Here is a 27,947-nt window from a genome sequence, read left to right as displayed (position 1 = left end):
TATAACAGATGTCCCTAGGAGCCAATGAGCATGAAAGGGGAGACTGTGTGTTAGCTACTGAGAAGAGTCTTCTCAGTGGCTGACTCGCCTCCTTTCATTCTGATGTAATGTAAGAGCAAAAGCCATTTGGTTTGATAATGAGTGTTTCAAATTAAAATGCCAACTACATGAAATCTATCAACAGTATCGACACTGCAACACTAAATTTTTACCGGCAGAATATTATGCTATAAAAAACAAATACAAGTCGACCTTGGCCAAAAAGAAAAGGCTGGCCATACTAGACGATTGGAAAACTCTAATTGAGGCGGCTAGATCTCAAAATTCAAAAAAAAATGGCAAATTATATCTAACTCGCTAAAATCCTCAATCTATAATCCATGCACTATTCCTCCCCAAAAATGGGAACAGTTCTTCTTGGAACTCTACACAAATGACTGTACCAATTATTATAACACCAATTTACCCCCTGATTTCTCTGATTTACCCCAATGGGATCCAGTTACCCATGGTGAAATTAGAGAATTAATAGCAGCTTTAAAACCTGCTAAGGCTCCTGGCCCTGATAACATACCTCCAGAGCTTCTGAAAAAGTTTTCAGATTGGTGGGTCCCGTTGTTAGCGAATGTTTTTACCAAAATCAACAACACTGGCCACATTCCAAACGAATGGCGAAAAGCTATAGTGGTACCGATCTATAAAAAAGGAGGAAAAGAGGATCCATCAAATTACCGTCCAATTAGTCTACTCTCTACAATTGGAAAGCTCTATTCATCCCATTTAAAATCAAAATTACATAAATGGTTGGAAGAAAAAAACATTCTTGGTGATGAACAGGCTGGGTTTAGAATAGGGCGTTCAGTTTTGGATCACAGCTTGTTGTTAAGTTTTCTCACGGAAAAATATAGGAAATCTAGAGGAAATGGACTCTATGTGGCATTCGTGGATTTAAAGGCAGCATTTGACTCCATTTCAAGAGAACACCTTTGGAGCAAACTTGAAAAATACCAAATTGATAAACGGCTACTCTTTTTAATCTATAATTTACATTGTCAAAATTCTATGCAGGTTCGCTGCGGCCCCGAGGGTAGCTTAACTTCCCCAATTCCCATTGCCAAAGGCGTAAGGCAGGGATGCATTTTAGCCCCTTCACTGTTTTCACTCTATCTCAATGACCTAAATGCGTTATGCATAGCCAGTGATTATCATTCCCCAAAGATTGGGGAATTATCCTGCCCTCTTCTATTATATGCTGATGACGCTGTTTTACTGTCCCTTTCCAAGGTTGGTCTTAAACGCCTCCTAAGAACTTTTATGACCTACTGTATACGTAATTATTTAACAATCAATTATTCTAAAACAAATATCTTAGTCTTCTCTCCAAGGAAAACTACAGGTACTTGGATAGTAAACGGTCATCAAATAGCTTTAGTTTCTCAGTATAAGTACTTGGGCATAATCTTCCATTCGTCCTTATGTTGGGCCGCGCATATAAAAGCCATGATTGCTAAGGCACGGATCTCAATAAATCAACTCCTACGCTACTTCTTTCATAAAGGGGGAAATTATGTTCCAGCAGCTATCAGGGTTTTTAAATTAAAAATCATTCCCCAGCTGCTATACAGAACCCCAATATGGATCCATGAGTTTAAAGCTTGCTCTCTAACTTCCTTCGCCACCTGTTGGGAGTGCCAAGATGTGCACCGGCGGCTGCTCTCAGATTGGAAGCTGGTATTTCGTCTATTGAATCCCAGGCGTGGTTGTTAGCTTCAAATTATTGGGTTAAATTATCATACGAGCAGCCTCTGGGATATTTAAATCAAATATGGAGTGACACTTATGCGGCAAGTTGGAACAAAAATATGGGGTTGAAATTTTCTTCTATAGGGCTATCAACTGCCTATTTATCTACACAACCCCCCAATATGGCCAAACAACAAATTCGTACACGTCTTAAAGATATTGATTTTCAAAAAAATATCTCAATGGCCACAAAAACTTGCTCTCCATTATATTTTCATTTAAACTTTATTTATTTATTTATTTATTTTATTTTATTTATATACCGCCCTAAGCCCGAAGGCTCTCTGGGCGGTGTACAAAAAGATAAAAAACAAGCAATGTATAAATACAATAAATACAATAAATCAAGAAAACAAAACAAACAAACAATAAAAGAACCAAACAACATCCATTATTACTTTGTGTAAGGTGTCTGAACAGGCTGGGTAGGTAATCCAGAGCTTGCTGCTGGAGGAACTGTGCTTTGATTCAGAGGTGGAAGTTGCTCCGATGGAAGACTGTAAGCTTGAACATGACTCATCTGTGCATTTCCTGCTACCAAGTATGCATTGCTTTGAGGGTGCCCTGGATAAACCTGAGAGCCAGAAACACCAGATTGAGCCATATAATACTGTTGGTTTTGTAGTTTTGAATACATCGAATACACTGGATCCTCATTCATCAACTTGGTATATAAAGAGAGTGCCTCCATCACTTTAACATTGAGCTCTGAGAGCTCTGAATGTTTCCTGTCAATGTCTTCTAGCTTTTCATCAATGAGAGGTCCCATTTGATGGCACATTGCTTCAAGATGGATCAGCTCCGGGAGGTCTGGCTGATCATCAGTTGGATCTGCACTTTGCAACATTTGTAACAGTTGGTCCATTTTATCTTCATCGATATAAACTGGTTCAGGCTCTGGTTCAATTGTTTCAACTTGAACTTCATCACTAAATTGCACTGTTTTCTTCTCGGCTTTCATCATTTCTGGTTCAGCAGTAAGATCAGCAGTTACAAAATTAGAAGGAAATAATCCTGTCCCTTGATGAGTTTCACCTTTCCACCAGTTTGGATCACTGTCATCAAGCACAGTGATAAGTTCTCCAGCTTTAAATGTTAATTCATTATCTTCAGCAGCTTCAAAGTCATAAATAGCCCGAACCTTTCGGCCCTCATGCTTGTGATTTGTTAAGAGGCTTGAGGTGCTTGGATAAAGACTGGAAAGCGGTGTTTGTTGTTGTCTTTGTTCCTTAAGTGACAATTCAATGGCTTTAGCTAGGTCCTCCTCTTCCTTTTTGTTTGCTACTATTCCAGGATCTTTAGCTACTAGAGCTGGGCTTGCTTTTGCTTGTTCTGCAGCCTGTGAACCAATAACTGGAAACATAACACCTTGCTCCTTAAGATTCTTTATCATAGCAGATATCAGACTAAGTTGGGGATCGTTCTTGAATTCATCTGTCCATTCCACCATGAGTGCTTTTAATTTTTCACAAACTTTTGGATGACCCTTATTCAGCACGTTGCTTACTTCACTAGCAAAATCTCTTGAACATACTTCTAAATGAAATATTTTACCACAATTTGAGACACATGCTCCTAAAAGAGTGAGTGCTTGCATAGCAACATGAGGATCCTTGTGGTTCACTCTCTTCATAATAGACCGAAGACAATCTTTAGGTCCAGTTCGTGACTGTCCAACTTTATCACAAATATCTAAGATGAGCCCCCAGTCTTCGGCAGTATTCATTTCACTGGTTGCTTTTTCCACATCCTGGTCGAAGGGGTTGCTGGTGAAGAGCGGCATATTTCCGGGGGGTTGAACAGCCACCAGCAACGGATAAGAAGGGTAAGTTTCTCCCGCCCCTTCGGTGGGGGGGGATAACAACAAACAGCAACAAACGGCTCCGCACAGGGAGTGACGGACAGAGCGAGGGCTCGCGACAGCTTAAGCTCCGCCCCCCGCTCGCTCTCACCCTTCTTCCTCCTCCTCCTCCTCTGCCGTCTCCCTCTCTCACTCTATCTCTATCTTCCCCCTCTTGAGTCTCCACAGTCACAGCCGCCACTTTGATTCGTTTCATTATGCCCCATATCTAGATTTTCTTATACTCCCTAAACTGCGTCTGGCTTTTACAAAAGCCAGATTCAACTCATTACACTCTTCTCTTTTAATAGGGAGATACCAAGGAATACCTTACGTAAATCGACTATGTCCTTGTGAGTCTGAAAAAATTGAAACGCTTTATCATGTGATATTTGAATGTCATTTATACGATTCTATACTTGCTCAATTTTTATCAAGTAGTATAGATAATACATCCTCAATGTCTCCTGGGAATAGGTTGTGCTTTTATTATCCGGACTAAACAAACAAATTACTTTGAATATGGCTAAATTTGTATATATGGCTCAATTACAACGCTTGGAAATTTAGTAGACCCAGATCATGTAAAAATAATGTCGCTGTTTTTAAAAAACGTACTGTATTATTTTTAACTCTATTTTAACTAAATTGTCTGTACAATGTTTTGATAATAGTTGGGTCCACGACCGCAAATAAATAAAGTAAAGGCTCCAATCAGCACAAAAGGACAAAGACTCTAATCAGTGGCTAACATGCTCCTCTTTCATGCTGATTGGCTCATACATAGAGACCTGGCTGGGTCCCTGCTCCCAAAAAAGTAATGGGTCTACAACCCCACCATAGGTCGTGACTACACCGCTACCTGAGGTAGTAAAGATTTATCAACTGTCCTAAATTTTATATACTGGCCACTGTTGTAAATTCTAGACTTCATTTGTTCTCCTCCTATACGTCTCAATGTTCTGCACCAACCTGCATATTGTCGGATGGGAAATGAAGAAGATGCAGGAGAAATTCTGAGGTTCCTTGATGGATACAGTACCTCTTTCTAGTCCTTTGCTACTAACATCCTGACAAGTCACTAAAAGATGAATGTCAGTAGATTCAGAACAAGCAATAATAAGCACTCCTTCACAAAATTAAATTTATGGAATTTGCCACTACAAGATATAGCAAAGGACATGGGACTTAAGAGAAAATATAGAGAAATTCTTGAAGGATAGGTCTAGCAATGGCTAATATCTTCAGCAGCTTGTTATGTGCCTTCAAGTCGACCACAACTTATGGCGACCCTATGAATTAGCGACCTCCAAGAGCATCTGTCATGAACCACCCTGTTCATCTTGTAAGTTCAGGTCTGTGGCTTCCTTTATGGAATCAATCTATCTCTTGTTCGGCCTTCCTCTTTTTCTACTCCCTTCTGTTTTCCCCAGCATTATTGTCTTTTCTAGTGAATCCTGTCTTCTCATTACGTGTCCAAAGTATGATAACCTCAGTTTCATCATTTTAACTTCTAGTGATAGCTCTGGTTTAATTTGTTCTAACACCCAATTATTTGTCTTTTTCGCAGTCCATGGTATGCGCAAAGCTCTCCTCCAACACTGCATTTCAAATGAGTTGATGGTTTCTGGGGAGAAATTGTGAGGGAGGACTATAGGTTTCTTGTCCAACTTGAGGGATTCTTGTAGCATCTTGTTGGCCACTGAGTGGAGAGGATGTTGGACTAGACCAGGGATGGGGAACCATGTTCAGCCTGAGGGCCACATTCCCTTCTGGGCAACTTTCTGAGGGCCACTTGCCAGTAGAGGGCAGGGCTAGAGGGAAAAGTGGGCTGAGCAATGAATGCGCCTCTTCTTTTTGTATTTTGGGCTACGTTTCTACTACACGCCTGCATCTTCCACCCAGGCAAGCAAGAGGCATTATAATAGTTCAAGAACGCATGTGAGGCAGGCAAAAGCACTTCAGAAAGGTGTGGAGCTATGGCCTGGGCAGGGGAGTAGCCTGGTGAGAGTCCCAAGGCCCAGACAGAGAGGCCTACAGATCCATATCTGGCCACTTTTTTATATTAAAAAATCCTCATGAAAATTCTCCAATGCTTTAGTATAAATTTCTCCTAATATACACATTTTTGCAGGCAGTTTTGACTCATGGACACATTTTTGCAACATATAATGCATTTTTGTCATTACTTTCACTCATATGTTCATTTTTATGCACACTTTCCCCTAACATATGCATTTTTGTAAAACTGGTGTGTTTGTAAACTATATAGCAACATTGGAATAAGTGTGAATTTTAAAGGATGTCTGAGTTTCGGTTTTCATATTGTTTCGCAAATTGCAGATTTGAGATTCAGTTTCAAATGTGAACTGAATCGAAATTCTCATCCAACCCTAGTTGCCGCCTCCTTCATCAGGTCCTCTTGTTGCAAGGAATCAAGAAGAGGATGGATTCTCTATGCAGGGTGGGTGTTGTCAAGATGCCCAGCCAAGGGCATCTTTGCTCTTGCCCAGCCAAGAGCCAATCCTCCACACCTTCCCTCACCTCACCGCCACCACCATTGCCCTGATCCAGCAACAGTCCCTCCTTCTCAACCATAGGTGCAAAACCCAGAGTTGAGGGTGCTGCTGGATTTAGGTGTATTTGGCAAAGGATCCACAAACACAGACAGACACATGCCATTCAGTACCCGTTGGCTGCCTTGTCTGCACTCTCTCTGTACCATCCTCCCTCTTCTGTGGTTGCTCCCACTCCTGGGCTAAAGAAGGGGAGGAGTACCCAGTCCTCTGTGCTTCTGCTACAAAACTGGGACTTTGTGAGACCTACCTAGCATGGACTTGTAGCCCACCTCATGACCCATGGGTTGAAGACCTATGATCTGGATCAGTATTGTTTTCAGTGAGGTTCTCAAGTAGGAGTGTGGACCCTTTTTCAGCCCAAGGGCCACATTTCCTTCTGGGCAACTGTCTAAGGGCCACATGCCAATATTGGAAAGAGCCAGAAGTAAAAGTTGGCAGAGCAACAAATGTAAATATTAACTGTGTACAGGAGACTAATTCCTAAGCACACTCACAAAAATGCTCAGGGTGCAGCCTGAGGGGAGTGGCCTGCAGAGAGTTCTGAGGAGCAGACAGAGGCAGTGGAGTGCCACATTTGTCCCTCAGGCCTGAGGTTCTTCACCCCTGGTCTCAAGAGTTTCAGACAGGGGTCTTTTCCAGACCCTGCTGGAGGTGCCAGGGATTGATCCTGGGACTTTCTGTATGTTTCTGTGTTCTACCACTGAGCTACGGCCTACCTCCATGTGCTCAATTTTACCACTTTTTTCAAAAGACAGCACCATAAATGTAGACGTGGGTTGAAACTAGGGCTACGGAAGAAATTTACTTCAGTCTTCATTGAAAGGTGAGTTTACCTCATTCGCTTTTCAAAACAAGATATGAGCTGAAAGACAGATGTCTTGTGAAATCCACACTTCTGTGAATGTTGCAGTGCAATTCTCCAGCCAAGTAATATGTGCAAAAATTATATACTAGTGCAAAGTGTACATATAAATATACCTATTAGTGAAAACAATATATAAAGATGCATTATGCACTATATTAGGAAAAATTGCTTTGAAAACATCTGTGTATTTGGCAAAATCGCATACAGAAATGGTTTAGTTTACATTAAAATGCTGATGAATTTTCGTGAGGATTTTGTTTAAAAAATTGCAGACTAATGCAGAAATGTGGAGAACTGAATTTAAGATTGGAAAAATGCAAAACTGAACGAAATCAAAACTGACATATTTCCCCATCCCTAGTTGAACCTTCCATAAGACCAGTTCAAAATATGAACTAGAACAGAAAGAGCAACTTGTGTTAACTTCTCCTGGCACAAAAACAGTCATAGATGAACCCAACTTTACTGTTGTATGAAACTCATCCAGATTGTGTCTTGAAAATTTATTCTTGCCAGGGGGAAAACGGCTCTTAGAAAGCTGGCTACTGTTTGCCCCCAGACAGTGGAACAAAGAATAAGCAGCTTATATGGATGCCAGCTTGAAAATGTTTGGGGTTGGGGGGGGTTGCACAAACATGTCAACTTAGCAGAGAGACTCAAGATCCACTGGAAATAGCATTATCATAATTACTTCCATTCGCTACTTACGTTTCTTTGGTATTGGTGTATAGAAACTGTTCTTGGGATTTGGGCTGTGATCCATCGTGTGTGTATGGGATGCAAGTTCCAATGAAACCAATAAGGCTTGCCAACAAATATGTCTAGCATAGAGATGCCAGACACACAGTGCACCTTGTCTAATTTTTTTGGATCTTTGTCATGGTGGTCTCTGGGCCATTGTCCTTCAACGCTTCGGCTGATAAGGAGGAAGCTGGGAAAGACTTATGCTAATGAGACCTAGATAAATTCAACCTAGGCTGGGCCAATTATCTTTCCTGGGAACAAAGAAAGTAAGAAAGTTACCTCTTGGAGCCAAAGCTCAGCAGGGAGCAAGTACAAAAGCAATTTGAAAATGTTTCCATCTTGAAAATGTTTCCATCTATTCCCACAGATGTCACTAACAGGCAATGGTGTTTATAGGTAGGCCAAATCCGAGACAAGCTGGTGTTTCAGGAGTCATGAATGTAGAGAATACTGTCCTAGCCAAACACTGTAGCAAAAACAGTTTTTTTGAAGCTGCCTAATCAGGCTTTGTGTTGGATGCTTAAGCTGATGCATAAGAGGCTATTTGCAAAGTTTAAGAAATTATTCTGTAGAAATGCATTCAGGATAGGAAAGGGGGGGAAACCCTCTGGTTAAATGTCATAACTAGGAAATTCTTGTGGGTGCAGATTGGAGCAAAACGGTTATAGTATTCCTATCCACAAAGGTATGTATCTAAAAAGTCAGATTAGACTTAATGGCTTTTAATGCCTTAGACCAGCCTTTCCCAACCAGTGTGCCTCCAGATGTTGTTGGACCACAACTCCCATCAGCCTCAGCCAGCATTGCCAATGGTCAGGAAGATGGGAGTTGTGGTCCAACAACATCTGGAGGCACACTAGTTGGGAAAGGCTGGCTTAGACACTGAGCACTCCTCCAGTAATTTTATTTATCTATGGTACTTGCATATTCCCCTCTTTCTCCAATGCATGGACATCCACAGGAGTGGACAAGAGTGGGGCAGCTGTCCCTAATTAGAAGAACCGCAATTCCGATTCCCAATTTTCTTTTTTCTTTTTAAAAAATAGAGTGTATTCAATCCTAGTCTTATTCAGAATACACCTATTGAAGTTAAGAGACATGACTAACTCAAATTCATTAATTCCAGTAGTGTAGTGGCAAATTCAGAAGTGCAGGGTCCTTTCATGATAACCATGCCACACCTCCTCGCTCACTTGCTCTCCATCGTCATTTCTATACTCCGTCCCACATGTACCTTCTCCCACAACAACATATACATCCCTAGGAGCATGAAAGCAGAGAGTGTTAGCTACTGAGAAGGGTCTTCTCAGTGGCTGACTCACCTCCTTTCACTCTGATTGGCTCCAATCAGCAGGAAAGGAGAAGGAAACATGTTAGAAGACTTTTCTCAGGGGCTAACACACTCCCCTTTCACGCATGTTTATTTATTTATTTGGATTATTTACTTTGCCCCACCCCAAAAAAATTCTGCAGATGCCCATACTCCAGTGAGCTCAGGGTGGCATGTATGTGGGTAGATTTATTTATTTATTTATGAATTTATATCCCATCCTTCCTCCCAGAAGGAGCCCAGGGCAGCAAACAAGTGATAAAACACAAATAACTTCTTTTAAAATGTCTTAACAAAAAATATCCTTAAAAAACATCTTAAAAACATATTTAGAAGCATCTTAAAATCATTTTAAAAACAATTACAATACAGATGAAGATTGGGGTATGGACTGCATAAAAGGCTTGTTGAAAGAAGAAGGTCTTCAGTAGGCACCAAGAAGACAACAGAGACAATGCCTGTTTAATATTTAATTGGAAGGAATCCCAAATGGTAGGTACCACAACACCTGCAAGGTAGCACAGGTTTTAAGAGAGTGACTGGCTCATGGCTAACCAATCTGTAGCTCAGTGGTAGTAGAACATCTGCTTTGCATGCAGAAGGTCCCAGGTCAATCCCTGGTGAGAGACCCCTGTCTGAAACCCTTGAGGGCCACACCAATCAGTCTAGACAATACTGAGCTAGATGGACCACTAGTATAAGGCAGCTTCCTACGTTCCAATGTTCTGATCTCTTAAATCCAAGTTCAGCATTTTTATCCACTGCTGCACACAGGTTACAAGACTACTTCCTCCTCTCCTCAGCATAATAGAGCTTTCAACTGGGACACCAAGATCTAACAAATCCACCTTTCCTCAAGAGGATTCGAATGAGGATATCAAACTTGGCATTAGGGGCAACATACCAGATAGTTTCTCCTGCTATCAGAGAAGGTAGGGATAAGACAATGCTAAAAAAACTAACAGTTCTACACTGGTCCGCTGTCTGTTACATGCATCTAGTTAGTCCAAATTGCTTACTATGGTCTTCCTTCCAGTTGCACATCTGAAAGCAACAGTAATGGTAAGAAAAAGTATTATTAGTAGGGGCTATGCCCCTAATAGTTTTACTCCCTAACCTTCCTACACCTTACCAATCCCCCTCACCCCCACCACTCACCTTCTCACCTTGCCATAGCCAACCCCCTCTTCTTTTATACCTGCCTGCCTCCGTCTCCTTCCTCTATTGACCCAGCAGTTCTCAGAAGTCTGTTATAATACTGTAGGTCACAGCACCACCTGTCAGTGGACAAGTGAATTGATGTGTGATGATATCCTTACGCAAATATATTATAGTAAGTGTGCTTAATTTAATCAATTTATTATGCCAACTGGACTACTAATACAATTATGCAAGTGTTGTAAAACTCACATTGAACACGCAAAGCTCCCTTCCTTTCCAAAACACACACATACACACACACAGAGAGAGAGAGAGAGAGAGAGAGAGAGATTCATATGTGGATGGTGACACATGAATATGGTTCAGAAATGCATCTGTGTCTCATAAAGAATTTGTCTTACTCCTTCAAGAGGGCCTCGGTAATGCCTCTAATTGAGGGTTATGGTTGTCCATTTTGGAGACCTGCAAATGTCAGCATTTTTTGTATTCTGCCGAAGCCTTATATGAACTTAAAGGGACCAATTGGACCCCTGTTATGCAAAAGCCACTGTTTCAAAGCTGCACAGTTAAATATTCATTATTCCTGTCTTCCTGCTTTCACCTCAACAAATATCAATAGATAGCCAACACAAAACACGGAAACAGAAGACTCCAAATTGAAATTCAAGGCAGACATCATTCGGACATAATTAATCTGTCATTCTCAGCCAGTTATGTGCTGGTATGCAGCCAAAAACTTTTCTTCAAGTTAAATCTTTGGGAAAGCATGAATCTAATGATAGAATGAAAGCCTTAAAAAAGTACAGAGGAGAACAAACAGTCCCTATCAAAGCTATCAAAGGAATTTACATTATGAAATATACTGTATATATTCCCTAGGTGAAGAAGCAGACTAATGGTGTCAGATGCTACACTTAGAGACTGCAGCTGATGCTGTCACCTTGCTAGATTAGACCAAAGGTTAATCAAGTTTAGGATGATGACTCCATTAGTGGCCAACCCTGCTGGGTTCTGCAAGGCAGCATTGAGATTAAGGAGGAAGAAAATGGCAGCCAGTGCCATCCTCTGGTTGTAAGTAAGGAGGTAGGCAGGGGAGGGGCTGGCTGAGGGTAGATGGCGATTGGTGGGGCAGAGCTGCAGTCACCTAATGGACCAGCCTCCTCTGACCCAGAGCATGGCAGGTCAACTAAGTGCCACTGGTGTAATGCTGTTGCCTCTGAGTGGTTGACACAAAAGTCCAAGAGAAATTAAAAAGCTTGCACACTCACAATCAATCAGTCAGAATTTATTTGCTAAAACCCATTGGCCAGGATCGCAAAACTGCAAACAATCAAGCAGAGAGATAAATTTTAACGCAGATGATTCCCCAGCACTTTGAATCCCATTTTTTGTGTGTGTTTTGTCTGTCAGGCTCCTGGAGTGGATATACAAACTTTATGTGTAACATATTTATCTATGTCAACCAGTAAGTAACAGATTTTCTCCCTGCTGTTCAACTCAGAAACTATCTGAAGAATCCATTTCAAAAATCTATCCCTAGGGGAATTATACAGGGAACAGTATACAGGGAATGCTATGGGGTTCATAGCGAACAATATCTTGGCCACAAATGCATAAACATCATTTTACAGGTATCTGCCTTCTAAAGAAACTGTGGGCAAAGTTTGGAATCTCAAAGCAGTAAACACTTTCCTTATCACACTAACTGATAATTCAGAAAAGTAATCTGGAAGACCATGATCAGATTTAACAGAATAATATCACAATGAAAATTGCACAGTTTGAAGATGGCATCTCTTTAGCAAAAGGCCCCACTCATTAATTTTAATACACTGTTTTGCAGCTATAGGAATAGCAACCTTAGGGATGTCAGGAAACAGTCCATGCTTAATTATAATGGTTTATTTATTAGCCAGCTTTGCACAGATCTATTATAAATTTGCTCCAAATCAATACAACTATTTATCCTCATACAAATCAATACAAGCTGCAAAACAATCATTCTAAAAGAGACTGTGAAACTCAGCTAAACACTGTTTAGTTTTAAAAGGCCTAGGGAAACAAAAAGTGTTCCATCAGGCCCTGCAAAGTTCTTAACGTTAAGTGCTGGCAAGCCTCACTCGGGAAGCCATTCACAGGAGCAAATACTCCAAGTCAGATCAATGGCTCATCTTGCTCATTACTGTCTTCTCTAACTGGCAGCTGTTCTCTGGGCTTTAAGACTGGAGTCTGGTCCAGACCTGAAGATGTCATTGAGCCTATGCCTTTTTGCATTCAAACATATGCTTTTCCTTTGAGCTATGGCCCTTTCCTTCAGAGATCCTTGTAACATGCCAAACCATTTGCCCATGAAACCCAGAGTTGTCTAGTCTAACAGGTACCGGCTCTAGGATCTCAAGCAGAGGTCTTTCTTACTATTTTCTTCCTGATCCTTTAAGCAGGAACTGCTAGGGACTGAACCTGGGACCTTCTGCATGCAAAGCATGTTGAGTACTACTCAGCTATGGCTGACTGCTGCATTTGAAACCACTAGAGATTGCCGACTCTTCCCAGCTGGAATCACCTGCTATCTTTTATTTTAAGGACAGGAGTGGGTGGGTGGGTGAATCTCTGTAAATCATGTCTATGTAAAAGCAATTCTGCTTCTTTATCCTTACATAACATGATCATTTTTAATACCCAGCAGGATTATATCAAGAGACATTTCCAGACATGAACGCTGCTTGCTGTTAATAGTATAACTCCTAGTAGAATATGAGCCATCAAATTCATAGGAAGTTAATGCTATTTTGTTATTGTTATTGCATTTAGAATACATCGTGTCAAGGCAAATTCCACCCCAGAAGTGGATTCTAACAAAGTTTTCCTTAGCCAGCAAATATCCTGACCTCATAGTTTCTTGCCAAAGCCTGGCCTTCAAACATTATTTTAAAAAGCAAATAAATAACATAGATTTGTTCAAACTCTGGGAATATTTTAGCTCAGCAACAAAAAGCTTTTATCTAAAAACCAACAAGCTACTCTGGACTTTTGAGAAATGACCGTGGGGCCAATTAGCTGTTGCACAATCTGAATCTTTCTGATGCCTTGTCAATAATTTATAAAATAGAGAGGGCACTCAGGGTCTCTGCCATGAAGCTGTGGTTTCAATTAAAGTGATGGCTCCTCAGTTCCTAGTCAGGGTCAGTCGGTAGGGGGTCCACGGGGTTGTTTTTTGAGAATTTACACCATTTACTACCTGGTCTCAGCACTGATGCAACTAGGGCTGGACCTTGGGGCCAGAGACCTGGGATCTGCAGCCCAGGAACCCCCACAAATGACCATCAAGAATGCAACAGAATTATTAAAGAATTGGCAAACAGTTCCCACCTTATCTAGGCACACCAGGGCAGATGATAGTCACCACAGCATCCCATCCCCTTTTTTTAATATAGTGAGGGTGCAACTGGTCAGGCATGCTCATGTGTTCAGATGCTCATTTTATGATTTTTACTTTTAAATTATACTATTCTACAAGAAAATGGTGGCTTATACCCACATTAACGTGCTTAGGGTCTCATCCCTCTCAGCGATCATGCTTCAGCATTCTGCACTAATTGGAGCTAATTTAGACCAAGCGCAAGGGAAGTCCCAAATAGAGTGTACTGCAGTAATCCAGTCTTAAAGTCACTGGTGCCTGGACTACTCTGGTCCAGCTCTCCCAGTCCAGGAATAGCCGCAGCTGTTGTACCAGCTGAAACTGGTAAAAGGTGCTCCTAACTATTGTGTCTACCTGGGCCTCCAGTGACGAAGCTGGATCCAGAAGCATCCCCAGACCGCATACCTCCTCCTTCAAGGGAATGCAGCTCCACCCAGGGCAGGCAGTTGGCCAACTTCTCATACATGGGAACCACTCAGCCACAGGGCCTCTGCCTTGCTGGTATTCAGGCTCAGCTTCTTCTCTGTCATCCAATCCACCACTGCATCCAGGCACTGGCCTAGAATATTTTGGCATGGCCTCTCCTGATTCAGATATTATGGAGAAACAGAGCTGAGTGTCATCAGCATACTGATGGCACCTTTTGCCAAATTTCCTAATGACCACTCACATCTCTGTTGCTGCTGCTGCTATTGTTGTTAGAATTAACTGTCACGAGCTGTCAAAACTAAGAAGAACTTGGGGAGAATTTATGAAACAAAGCGTTATTACTACTAAGACATTCATATCCCCATGAAAAGTTAAATCTTACAGGATATGCATATTGACGGTGCTTTATTGACATATACTCTGCTCAAAGCTTTCCCCCAATACAATCTGTCTATGCAATGGTGCATGAACCAGAAGAGCGCTTTGAGGAATGACATCAGAACCAATCACAAATAAACAGAGCAAACTTTTCAATTTATTATATGCCAGATTTTGCACACAGTTATTTCACTTGATTCTTGGAATATAGAAAAAGCAATTCTTTTGAAAGACAATCCCTGCACAAAAATAAGAAAGTTGCCAATGATACCAACCTAAAACAGATTTCTTCCTCCAAGTTTTTGTCTGTTTTTCAAAGGCCTGAGCCTCTGCTTTCTTGTCTGTGGTGTTTGTATGTGTTTTATGTTGTGCACCTCCCTGAAATCTGATAGGAAGGATGGTATAGAAAGGTTTGATAAATAAATATAAGTTAAAAGACGTGGCTCATAGAATGAATACTGCCGCAGGACTGGCGACTGGCCAATCAGGTTTAGCCCTTGAGAAATTGATCTGTTGCACGTTTTCACAAGTGGGAATTGCAACAAACTATTGCCGTGTGGAACTCTCCTGTTCAGGTTTACAGCTAGCCAGTCAGCCAACCCTCTTCCAGGTGCACCATTCCATCACTCCTCCCCCGCTAGTTTTCCATGCACCTCCCAGCTGCCAGGCAGCATTCCATGGATCTTGAGCCTGCTGAGTCCTCACTGGTCTGTTTTGGAGGCTTCCAACTCTAAGGGTTTTTTCTACAGTTTTTTGTACTGATGCAAAACATGGAATCTCCCACCACCACTCCTACTGATGTCTCCTTCATGTGGGTGGATGGGGACATTTTGCCTTCATAAGGATCCACAGTCACAGGTAATGAGTTCACTATTTGTATATCACTGTCTCTCAGCCTAACCTACCTCACAGGGTTGTTGTGATGATAAAATGGGTAGGGAGAGGACCAAATATACCACCTTGAGCTCCTTGGAGGAAAGGTGGAATATAGGATGTATTGAAGACCAGTGACTTTCGCTCATTCTACCTTCAAGTAGAAATAGTTATGAAATTGTACTCCTTCAAATTTTTGTCCGGATTAATTTTGTTGCCAAACCAGAGTGTATGTGTGACCCCCCATTTGTTCCACTTATATGTCTTAAGTTTATACATAACACTGTCCATGCAATTGTTTGCCTGAGCTTTGAGTTCCTTTGGTTCATATGTCTTTTCTCCCAGCTCCCATTAACAGGGTGGATGCCTGCATTGATTAAAACAATAGAGGGGGTAGGGAAGTAATTATGATGTTAATGCCCACCTATAGTTGAATCAAGATTCTTTTGAGAGGTGTTTTCCCAGCAGGCAAGGCTGCATGTCTACAAACATGCACAACAAGAACCTTGATGCAGTTAACACCTTTGCTCACAATTGCTTTCCATGGCTTTTTGTCAAAGAGCATATGCACATCAGCGACATTATGGGGTGAGGAAGTATGGACAAAGCTGCAGCAAGCTGTGCATGCTCCAAAGTTATCAGTGTTCAGTGCAGAGTAGACCCATTGAAGTTAATAGACATGAATAACTTAGGTTCATTAATTCCAATGGGTCTGCTCTGAGTAAGACTTCGTTGAGTGCAACCCTAAGTTAGAAACTCACCTAGAATTCTGGAGGAGCAGAATGCAGGGCATAGTAAACCCATGGAAGAAGTCAAGGGTACAGGGAAAATCCATTTATCCCCAACTCTTCAAGAGACTTTTTTATCTTAGTTTTTCTGCTAAGGAAATTCAACATGATTACCACAAAATCTCAATGCATTTTACAAGATGCTGGGGCATGTTCACAGCTATCCTGCATGAACTGGGAGTGCAGCCTAGAGCACACCCCAAACTCTTTTGTGGCTACACACTGCCGGGAAATGTTAGTTTTGATGAACAAGCTGCCTTTCAGGGATACTTGTCTGCCATTACAGATCATTTCATTGAGAAACCACTAAGAAGCTTAGGTGGAACTCCATAATTCACTGGAAAAGACAGAAGGAGAAAAAAGACCATCTTGCCAGGAAAGATTCACTTCTAGGCTTGTTGCTGGGGCTTAAATTGGATTTATGTGATGCTGCCACATGTGATGAGCAGGGATGTAAAAAGGCATTTTGCCTTGCGTTGGTCGCATGCAGCACTGTTTCCATTTTGCTGCAGCTCGTCTTCCACCAAAAACTGTTATTTGCCTCGCTGTCCGCCATGGTGAAATTACGTAACTTACATAATTCCGTAATTAATTACGTGAATTACATTGTCATTACGTTATTCCACCCCATTCATTTTAATGCAAAGGAAACACAATGCAAACGGAGAGAGTTGTAATCAATTGTGTATCATTTGTGGACTGAAAGCCACAACAACAGAGAATACCAACAGTATTTGCTGGATTGAATTCCTTTCCAGACATGGGACAAAGAAGTGAACAACAGCAATTTTCACTCCCGATTGTTTCTGTTTTTGTCAGAATTCTCCTACATCTGAACTGCAGCGTGCAGTGTCTAATTAGGCAATGAAGTAGCCTGAGGCTCTGGACCAACCCCACCATCTGGGTTGGCTATTGGATCCCCCTGGACAGCAAGAAAGTACAATAAGAGGAAGGACTATACTAAGATGGCTTTGTGTTCTGGTTGAGCCTTGCATGAACAACAGTTTTCCTGAACTTTGGGGTATTCTTGCATCCTTTGATTGTTCTGTGGTCCTGACTTTTGGCTTGTTCTTTGATCCTGACTTTGGTCCTGATTATTGGCTTAACTTCTCTGTTCTTATCGCCTGCTGCGACTCATGGCTCCTAATGCTTGGCTCATCTCAGGACTACTGCCTATGGTTCAGAGCTTACATGAATTTTGGGAGACATTTCAAATGTTACCATTTCCTGCATCGCACCTCTACGCCAATCAAGGTCCAAACACTGCCTGAGGATGTGTTTCACTAACTATCACATTGACAACAGCCCAAAGTCCATCTTGCTTCCTGCAGACTTGCTACAAATTAAAAGAAGTGACTGAGAATGATGGGGGTTGCATGTGACAGCAAACAGAATGTACTCAGTTGCTACAGCAGCTTGGGATAGAACTGTGAAGCTTTGGTTTTGTGCATGGGCTGTTTTGTATTGTAAGGTCTCAGACCTGCAGTTTGGAACATCTTCCTAGCAATGAAGTATTCCTAGGCTCTGACCTGATTATGCCCAGCCTGGCTGGCCATTGGTTCTCCTCAACAAGGGGGGTAAATGCGAACCTACCTCATTGGCACTTCCTGAACCAATATGCAAACCAAAATGCTGCTATTCTTTGAAATTCTGCTCATCTCCAAATTTTGTGATGAGGTTTTCCAACCCAAAAATGTGTGCAAAAAACATGAATATATGTGGAGGAGGGGAAAAGATGTCCCAACATGTGAGGTACATTATTAGAGGAAATAATGTACAAAAATGCACTGTAGTTGAGAAAATTGCTTCCAAAAATGCATCAATTAGGAGAAATCCACCTAAAGAATGCATACAGATTTCCATGCAGACTTTTTAAAGAAGAAAATTACAAACTGATGCAGAAATGGGGCAAAGTGAACTTAAGACTGAAGAAATTAGAAACTGAAATTGACATATTTGCCCATCTTCAGCTCACATGAGAAGCTGTGGCCTGAGGGCCACATGCAGCTCTCAGTCCACTTTTATGGAGCCTTTGGCCCAATTTCAGTTGGATAGCAAGAGGAAAATAAAGTGGGGAGAGGGGAGCATAAGGTGAGAGACTAAAAGGGGTGACAGAGATAAAGTGGTGACAGAGAGAGAGGGAAAAGAGGGTAGCTCCACCCACTTTTGGTTTTGACTATTGCAGAGCACAACAGATTGTTCCTGAGGGAATGTGAACTTCAACAGAAGAATGGTTGTCTACCTCAGGCTAGAGCCTTGCTTGAGCAACAGGCTATTTTTGGCTCCGATGCGCTTTATGTGCATTTTGTACCTCTATGTTCTTGGTTCTTGGCTCAGCTCACAGCTGCCTATGGCTCAACTCTGACATCAATGAGCAACCCCATTCCTCCACTGATGCACAAATGCCTGACTTTGTTAAAAAATACATGATTATACAGACACTGAAGAGGTGGTCAAAGCTAGAGCAGGGAAGGGATTGAATTGGAAATGCTATATGCTCAAGTTCTTGGAGGAGTCAACTTGCCACAGATATTCCTAGAAGGGACCCATGAATGACTGTGCCAAAAGTTCTGCACATTAATCTTACATGTGTACATGAAAAACAAGGAGACTGAATTGAAGTTGCTTTCATGCGGAGAAATGAAATGCAGCGACTCATTACACTACTGACATCCTAATATGTCTGATTTAAACAAAGGTTCTATTCATAATATAAATAAATTGACTTCAAGGGGGAGAAGAGGATCTTACTTCACTTTAAGCATTTAGAGCAACGTCTCTTCCCATCATAGTCAAAAGTGAACTTGGAAATGAATAAAAGGCTGCCGGCCGAATTTGTGTGAATATGCTTTTACGAGTCATATGGATGCATATAATTACCAAAGGTAGAAAGTACAGCTGTGGTGGTGGTGAAATGGAAAATTGGAACATGATGGTGTCTCCAGTAGCCTCCCCTCTTAGCCAATCTGAACTAATCCTTAATGAATTCCCAAGAAAGCATGAAGTGTGCTCGTCGCCGAAAAAGGAAAAGTGCTGAACAAGTGAAAATGGATCTTGGAATAGACACTGCCACTTTTACTATTTGGATTACAGATGCCAAGGGCAAATTAAACAGAAGGACATCTCTGATACTCTGTCCCAAGCAGCTACTCATTTAGGAGAAAGCTAATAATGAAGTTGAGAGGGAAAAGCAGCTCACTGTAAATCCAAACCGGAAACGTCTGCACGCCAGCAGTAAAAAATTGGATTGTAAGAGAAAGACTCATCTATCCCTGAGCAAAATCATCATACGTTGAAGATGTTGGGAAATATCATGCTGGTTTGAAAGGTTGTGGGGGGCACTCATTGACCCCAGCTTAGAGCACCATGCATGGTACAGTTTTCTTCCTGGGGTAAACTGCAAAGTCGGGGGGGAGGATTTTTGTTGGGAAAACACAGGAGGGTTTGGTCCAGGTCTGGATTCCTCTGGCCCTCACATGGCTGCAGTTTGTTTTTTTAAAAAAAAAATAAAACAATATATAAACCAATGATTTAACCAGAAGTAGCTTGCCTGGTTGGTCAGAGTCACAATGCTAGCTTCCCAGCAGCAGGGTCACTGTGCAAGAGGGAGAGGGGTAAGGTGGCAGGAAGTTGCCATGGTGCAGGCACACTGGTGAGATTGCCAGAATGGCTCCACCAGTCCTCCCACACTGCACCAGCCTCCCCACCGCCTGGTGTCCCTCCCAGGAAGTGGCAACAGCCCTGCTGCCAGGGTGCTACCAATGCAGCTCCCCCAGCCACTGAGTAACCCACTCCATCCTTTAACATATTGTCTAGTCTGGTCTAGTTTAACATGTCAATGAATTTGCATTTCATCTATCTAGTTTAGTCTTCATGGACCATCTGCACATGAGGGCTCCTCTATTCACTTAACTGAAGGGGATAACCCTTTTCCTTAATATGCAAGCTGGGAGGTCTTTCTTTCTTTCTTTCTTTCTTTCTTTCTTTCTTTCTTTCTTTCTTTCTTTCTTTCTTTCTTTCTTTCTTTCTTTCTTTCACATCAGAGAGGATTCATACATGACCCTACCTGTAGTCTGAAGTGGTTCAGTCTACAAAGAATGATACCATGTGCTCTTCCCAAATTTTGGAATCAGCCCTAACATTTCATATTTGCTGAAGGACCTGTGGTCCATGGAACTAGAGATGTAAAAGCCCACTAAAAAACTGGAAAAATTCAGAAAAAAACTAGCTCCCCCCCTTTTTTTTACTATTTTATTTTGGAGGGCAGGCTTTTAAATCTTTTAAATCAATCCATAAATTAACATAACTTTGGTGCAGCCCTGCCCTAAAAATTGTGCAGCCCCCTCAAACCATCACTGTGTTGCATGGGGCATCATGTCTGAAGCATCTGGAGGCTGTCCGCTTCATGTCTAGACATGGCAGGGATCAGAGGGCTCTATGATTTTGGGAGTTGGGCCAAATGCATGTGTTGACAGCCTCCTTCATAATGCTTGCCCTATTCATGCAAGTAATGCTTGAAGAAGGTTGGTGCCACATAGGCTTTAAGGAAGAACCATAGCTCAGTGGCAGAACATCTGCTTGACATGTAGAAGGTCACAGTTTCAATCTCTGGCATCTCCAAGGGATGGCTGGAAAAGACTCTTTGAAACCCTGAAGAGCTGCTGGCAGTCAGTGTGGCGAATACTGAGCTGAATGAACCAATGGTCTGGCCAGAACTTGGAAAAGTTACTTTTTTGAACTACAACTCCCATCAGCCCCAGCCAGCATGGCCACTGGATTGGGCTGATGGGAGTTGTAGTTCAAAAAAAATAACTTTTCCAAGCTCTGGGTCTGGCTCTGTATAAGGCAGCTCCCTGTGGTCTGAAAGATTTTCAGCATTACTCATGCTAAAGGCCTTTTTGTGGGGAGGGGTTGCCAAATGACCTGTAGAGACTAATAACTAAAGAAACTTGAGGGGAACTGGCACACACAAAAAAAATGGAGGCAGGAGGAGGAATTCATCAGCATTTTACTTTCGTCCAATTTCATTTTCTCCCTCATCACATGCCCATACGAAATAGCTGAAGACAGTATTTCAGAAACAATCTCTCTGCCCACCGTAGTGTTGGGATCCTCAGAACAGCTGAGGAGATCACCCTTTTTTTAGAGAAAGAAAAGGCATATGTCAAGCTGCCTCACCCACAGAGCCTTCGGGCAAAACACATCATTCTTTTGGCACTGTCAGGGACTGAATAAATCACAGATAAGTGGGTTAAAATGTCAGCACCCAACGGGATTGAAATAAATCTGCTACCTTTCTGCATTCAAGTGAGATGCTAAACAGCAGTGCCACCAGTGCCTCATCCATTTGACGGGGCAAATTAAATATCTTAATGAGCATGAATATATATACATTTTATTCCCTTGTAATAAGTCCGCGCTAGATCTCAAGGTGGCTGAGGTTAAAGACGCGTGAATGTGAATGATGGCGTTAAAAGGTTTTTAGACTCTGTTTATTAATAGCTCTCACCCTTTCACCTCAGCAGCATCCATCACAGCTTGGTTAAAATACCATCTCCCTTCATCAATCACTGGGATTCTTCCCTACCCGGATGAAGATGGAGGGCTGAGGGAGCAGGAAATCCAACAAACTATTTGTACAGTTGCAAAGTCACTTTGTAACCTTAATGCATAAAGAGATTTCTGTGAGATCAGGATGCATTCTCCAGTATATATATATATATATATATATATATATATTAAAAAATCTCCTAACATGGAGCAATGGGAGACACCAAGAAGTGGCTTTGGGATGTCTTGAAGGCCTTCATGAAGCCATTGATCATCAAGGGCAACCTCACCTCACACAAACAAAATGTAAACTTCTTGAAGGCACTGATAGCTTTTTTCTTTTTCTCTTTTGTTTTAATTTAGGTTGTCTCTCTGTAAACTGTTTGACAATGGTAATGAAAAATGGAAATGGCAAATGGCCTCAAACTATCATGAGTATATCCGCTAAATGCAGCTGTAAAAAACGGATTTCACTGCAACTTACTTTGATGTTCTGCACTATTCTCTTTCCTAAAATGCATAAGAATAAACATGTTACACTGATTTTTAGACTGCATTAAGTAACATATTTTCCTCTTGTCCAAAACATCTGAATCTACCCCAGGAGGATTTTCTTTCCCCAAAGAAGGAAGTTTGCCATGAGAGAGGAAGATCACTAAAGGCAGGATACATGAGTAATATTATTTTACAAATATATTGTTTAGAAATAGTTGTGACTTAATTGTGGGTGTTACAATAAGCATAGAAGAGCTTTGACAAATAAATCATCCTGAAAACACAGAGGTGCCATAGCAGACAAGTCAGCGTTGAAAGGATTCCCTGTAGAGAGAGAAATCTACCCGCCAGCCTGCCTTCCAACATTTTACAGATAAAAATAAGGATATCCTTGTAACACCCTTATTCTTTTTTCAAGGATCACTTTGCAAGCACCACTCACTCGACCGCTGCACATTGTTGAAGGCTTCGGACCACCTGCTGCATACTTCACTGGAAGGGACCATGGGTTAGCGGTAGAGCATTTGCCTTGCATATCCACTTCACAAGTTTGTCATCCACGGATTTAAAAGCCAAGGGGCTGATTGTGCTTTTGAAAAAGATATGCTGTAAAAGCATAACTGACCTCCAATCAGTGGCAGCTGGTGGTTCCATGTCAGTGGAGCAGTGGAATCTGCTCCAGGTTTTAGTCTAAACTTACAAGGAACTGTCCAAGGTTCAGACTCACCAGCAAGTAATAACAATCCTATTTTCCCAGACATTTGGAGTGAGATTATTAACCACTCTTCGATTTTATTCTCATGCTGTTGCTCCGTTGTTGTTTTTTTAATTAATTGGGATGTTTTTAATAAGACCACATCTGCACTATTCATTTAAAGCATCAGGATACCACTTTAACAGTCATGGCTTCCTCCATTGGTTTACCAATCAATCCTGTTTCCTAGGGAATGCTAGGAACCACAGCTCTGTGGGGACGGGGCGTCTCTTGGCAATTTTCAGCAACCTTAACAAACTACAAATGATTCTTCGGGGAAAGCCAGAGGTATACAAGTGCTTTAAGTGTATAGTACAGATGTGGCCTAATGGTTATATTTTATGTATTATCACATTTTCTGCATTGTTGGAAGGACAGTTTACAATTTGGAGCAATATATATTTAAAAAACGGGGGCTGAGCTGAATGTCCCCTCCCCAACTTTTGCAGGACTAGGGGGAGCGGAGAAATGCTAAATCTTTTCATGGGGGTGGGGTCTTACCTTTAAATATGATATGTGTGGGTTTAAAAAAAACCCTTAAAATAGCCTTCCCTCTGCATCAAGCAAGACTTTTTAAAAAAAAAAAAAAAGATGAAGAAGGGAAAACCCTTGGCTGCTTCCCTAGTGAAAGGTCTTAGAATTCTGCTCCCCATCCCGCCTTGCAAGATTGATTCAGTCTTTCAAAGCATTTTCATCCCATTTCTACAAAATACCAACAAATAAACTTTTTAGGGCTGTACACATCCATTGCCCAATCCCATTTGGGGCCCAAGCTGGTGAATCAGAGCAGCTCCAGCCTCGACAATCTGGTGCCAGCCCAACTCAGATCTGAGCCTTGAATTGAGTTGATGTTTGTGTGTCCAGTTTAATTATGGTTTGAAACCCTACTTAAACATGTGGGGGGGGAGAAGCAATAGCAGCCGGTGGTGTGGGGCAGCATTGCTTACCTGGCTTCCCAAGGCCATGCATTGCTGCTGGTTACCAAGAGGGGATGAGCGAGGCAGCAGTGTGGGTTCAGCAGCAGGAGTGTCAGACTGAAGCCCGGTAAGCAAGAAACTTCTGGGGAGAAGGGGGAACATTCAGACTACCTGTGTCTTCTTGCCTCCTCTCCTCTCTACTCAAACACACACACCCTTTTGACAGCCCCAGGTCACTCAGGGTGGACCTGATAAGATATGGGGTTGCCTCAACCTGCTCTGGCCAAATCCCTCGCCAGCCTGAATGGGCCCAATTTGCTTCGGTATCTGGGGTTCAGCTGGAGCTGTTTCACAGCCCTAATACTTTTAACAAACTTCTGACAACTTATCCCCAAAAGAAAAAAAAGAGAGAGATAAGTGATTACTAACCAGGGATAGGTAAGGAGAAAATAAGGAAAATGTTGGTGCATGCGGGTGGGATATATCCATCCTGGATGAAAACTGAGATCAGGTATAAAAGAGAAAAGATGCATCAGTTTAAAAACCTAGAACTCCTCTCACTGATATTCTTGAAAGCAGAAAGGAGACACACTTACTATTCTGCCAGTTCCAGTGTGTCTCCACCCCTCTTTTCTGAAAATGGGGACACACGACACTAGTCAAACCCTGCCCCATTTTACTGTAAAACCTGGTAGGATCAGCTTGAGTGTTGTTTAAATCCAGCTTCAAACAGTTTTTGCAACTGATCAGCAGATCAACCCATTCCCCCTCCAGATGTGGCTAATGGAAACATTAGTGTGTTTACAGCCATAGTAGAAGTTACTGCCAGTTCTCATTCCTCATCCGTCTTCAGTATATGGAAAAGTTATGTTCATATCTAACCACCACAAATATTATATAACCAATAGTGGCTGGTAGAGCAGAGCAGCACAGTGCAGGTGGGGCTGCATTGCTCCTCTGGCTTCCCAACACCATGTGTCACTGCCACTTACCAAGAGGAGGAGGAGAAGCAAGGTGCGGGGAGGGCAGTGTGGTGTGGCACACAGCAGCAAGAGCATTAGATTGGCTCTGCCACCACGCACTATACCACACAGAGCTCTCCATGCCCTGTCTCACTTCTTTTCGGTAAGCGGCAGTGCCACATGGTGTTGGGAAGTCAGGAGAGTCACTCAGCCCCACCTGTGCTGCCCCACTGGCCACTACTGCCTACCACACACATTGAACTCCTGGCCTACAGGGTCAGTCCAGGACATTTTGCTGCCTGAGGCAGAGCAGCAAATACCCCCCGCCCTGCCACCACTGAACCAAGTCAAGGCATTTAATACCCCCCTCAACCAAATCTCCGAAGAGCCTGGCACCAGCGGCAGCAGCCGCCATTGCCAACAGGGGATAGCAGCTTCCCAATGGCAACCCAGGCGACCCCCAAGGACTCATTCCATTGTGTGGGGATCATCTTCTTCCTCCTCAGCCTGGGAACTCTCCTCCCCTGGAATTTCTTCATCACAGCTATTCCGGCGCCTGTCTCATCTCAGGGGCTGCTCACTTCTCGTCTGGGGATGATGTTGTGGCCCAAGATGCAGAAAGGCCATGGTGAGGGAAGGCCTCTGGCAGCTTCTCGCTCTCCCTCCCTCCCCGCATCGGGCTCCAACTTCGGGACCCTTGCAAGGTGAACCGGCAGCTCCAGGGCCAGAACCGCCACCCCGCCGCCATCGTAAGCGGGAGCCCCGGCTTCCGCAGGCTGAGAGGGCCATGCCATACCCAGAACTATGGGGATAGGACTATGACTGAGAGAGTGTGGCTAGCCTTGCAAAGTAGCCCAATGTCTATAATACCTATTTTGCTAAAGTGAGGGGGGAGGTAGTTTGTGTTAACTTTGAAATGTATTACCAATTGTATTGTTTTTATTGTTTTATTTATATATTATTGATGTTTTATTGGTGTATTTTTATATTGGTGCTCTTTTGTAAGCCGCCTTGAGGGCATTTTGGCCGGAAGGTGGGGTAGAAATATTAAAATCAAATCAAGCTCTTCTCCAGCTCCCTATAAAATACAATCATAAATTTAAATAAATTTATAATAAATAATAAATTTAAATAAATTTATAATAATAAATTTTAAAACGTAACAATTTGCCGCCCTTTCATGACACTCAAAATCTGGGGTGATTGCCTCACTGTTCCTAACAGTAGGGCTGGCACTGCTGGGCTACTAATTATTTAGCCAGAGTGGGGTCGGGGAAAACAGTTTTGCCAAGGGCATTGGAAAAATGAGTTGAGCAACCCACTTACAAGTGAATCTTCCCTTGGACTGACTGGGGAAATGCTTCACATTCAAAGAAGACTGGTTGTGTGTATCTATACTTGATTTGTGGGTTCAACCAAATTCCTGTCCAGACACCCCTCCATCCCCTTCCACCTCCAATTAGCTAGAATATTATTTAATTATTTGCACCTCCATTTAATTCCTTTTAACTCAGGCATTTGATGACTGAAGAGGACTGTTCCTGGCAACCTGAAGATCACTGATGAAAGACTGTTAGATCACTGATGAAAGACTGTTTTTAAGGTGTGTAAGTATTATTTTTAAACTGTGTTTTACTATATTTTAACAGTGTTTTAGAGTTCAGCTACAGTTTACAAGTATCAGATTTTGCAACCATGATTCATCATGGGAAAACCAGTGAGATTTCTTGCCGCTTTAGAATCAGACACCTTTGCTGACTTTCGGTCCTCTTTAGTTTGTCCTCTTCCATTCATTTCTCTTCTCCCCTCCCCCCTCTAGTTGCACAGTGCAGATCAACAACACCCAATGATGGGACAGGTCCAATTAACCCTCATTATATGGGTTATCATCAGAACATGATGAGCATGCCATGTTAATGCACAACAGAGTCCCATGAAGTCATTTCCAGTCATAGGGCACTATTTATCTGTTTACTTGAGAGCACGCAGCCCCATGCAAACATGAGGAGGTTTCTTTAGCACAACATAAGTAGAACCCTTCCTACCACACGTACAATTACATGCTCTGCAATTCCCTCTATTAAAGGTTTCCTTTGTTTGGGTATGTGCCAAATTAATTGCATGTGTGAATGTTTTTGCTGCGTCATATAACCCTTAGCTATTTGGTACTACGACGCTTCATTGCATTAACCTCACAATTAACCCTTATTATGTGCAGGTGGATTGGTATTTGTCTCTGACTGAGATGCTCCTGCCGCTGAGCTAGAGGCCTCCACTGCAATTGAAGAGGACTATATGCCACATCTGCTTTTTGTTTGCTGTGCGGCTGTCTTAGGAGGGTTGCATAACGGAAGGGAAGACTGTGGAGTGAACATCAGCAGAGTGGTCAAAAGCATTTGGAACAGCAACATAAAACCTGCTGCCAAATCTCTCTAACTGGAACTTGACTGGTAACAGCAGACCTCATGTATGAACATTGCAGGGCAGCAGTGTGTGTGTTTCCGTGTGGATATGTGAATGCCTTGCTCCAGATCTATGTGATAAGTTAAAATAATAAAAGATATACATATCCCAGAATGTCTCATCGCAATTAAGCTTTGCTATTATGAAGAGAAGCTGTCTACTTCACATTATTTTACAGGAGAGGAAAAACAGTCTTCAGGCTTCAAGATAAACAGACATAAAAGTACTGGAAAGGAAAAAGAGTGTGAAGCTTATTAAAGCAAAGCAAAAAAAAGTGACATAATGTTATAAGCAGTAAAAGGAAAATGGTCATCTGGAAGCTATTTTAACAGCTCTATTTATTTAGGTCCAACGTAATAAAAGGGTTGTCAGGAACGGCTTCTTTACAGTAAGCCAAACAGGGTTTTCTCTAAATAAAATAAAACGAGTGGATAAAACGTCGATAGTCTTATCTACACTGTCTCCAGCAATGCAGCTGAAGTCTCTGTATCTTGTGAGTCTTTCAGAACTGCCTTCATCCATGCCCTCCAACATATCTCAGGTGAAACTCAGTATCCTTGTTTTACGGTCATATTTGTAAGAACAACTTCTTGTGGTG

The 27,947-nt window shown here is 42.1% G+C and overlaps 1 protein-coding gene and 1 long non-coding RNA gene across 7 annotated transcripts; one reads left to right on the top strand and one right to left on the bottom strand.

Moving 5' to 3' along the window:
- Positions 1–2,182: 2,182 nt before the first annotated feature.
- Positions 2,183–3,793, bottom strand: LOC133364973 (signal transducing adapter molecule 1). Its single transcript, XM_061586117.1, has one exon. It carries the CDS (start codon positions 3,584–3,586, stop codon positions 2,198–2,200), a length of 1,389 nt encoding a protein of 462 aa, XP_061442101.1. The 5' UTR covers positions 3,587–3,793; the 3' UTR covers positions 2,183–2,197.
- Positions 3,794–6,758: 2,965 nt separating this feature from the next.
- On the top strand, positions 6,759–27,453 carry LOC133364996 (uncharacterized). 6 transcript variants are annotated; one of them, XR_009758081.1, is made up of 5 exons: positions 6,759–7,045; positions 9,936–10,093; positions 22,672–22,768; positions 26,401–26,489; positions 27,105–27,453. It is a non-coding gene; the product is annotated as an uncharacterized LOC133364996 (long non-coding RNA). The 6 variants fall into 6 exon arrangements; XR_009758082.1 differs by lacking the exon at positions 22,672–22,768 and adding an exon at positions 22,363–22,432; XR_009758078.1 differs by lacking the exon at positions 9,936–10,093 and having other exon boundaries at positions 22,672–22,761.
- Positions 27,454–27,947: the final 494 nt, after the last annotated feature.

The sequence above is a fragment of the Rhineura floridana genome, chromosome 10, assembly GCF_030035675.1.
Source record: "Rhineura floridana isolate rRhiFlo1 chromosome 10, rRhiFlo1.hap2, whole genome shotgun sequence".
In the NCBI taxonomy this organism is placed as follows: domain Eukaryota; kingdom Metazoa; phylum Chordata; class Lepidosauria; order Squamata; family Rhineuridae; genus Rhineura; species Rhineura floridana.
Note: the sequence above shows the minus strand (reverse complement) of the source record. Positions and strands in the feature narration are given on the sequence as shown.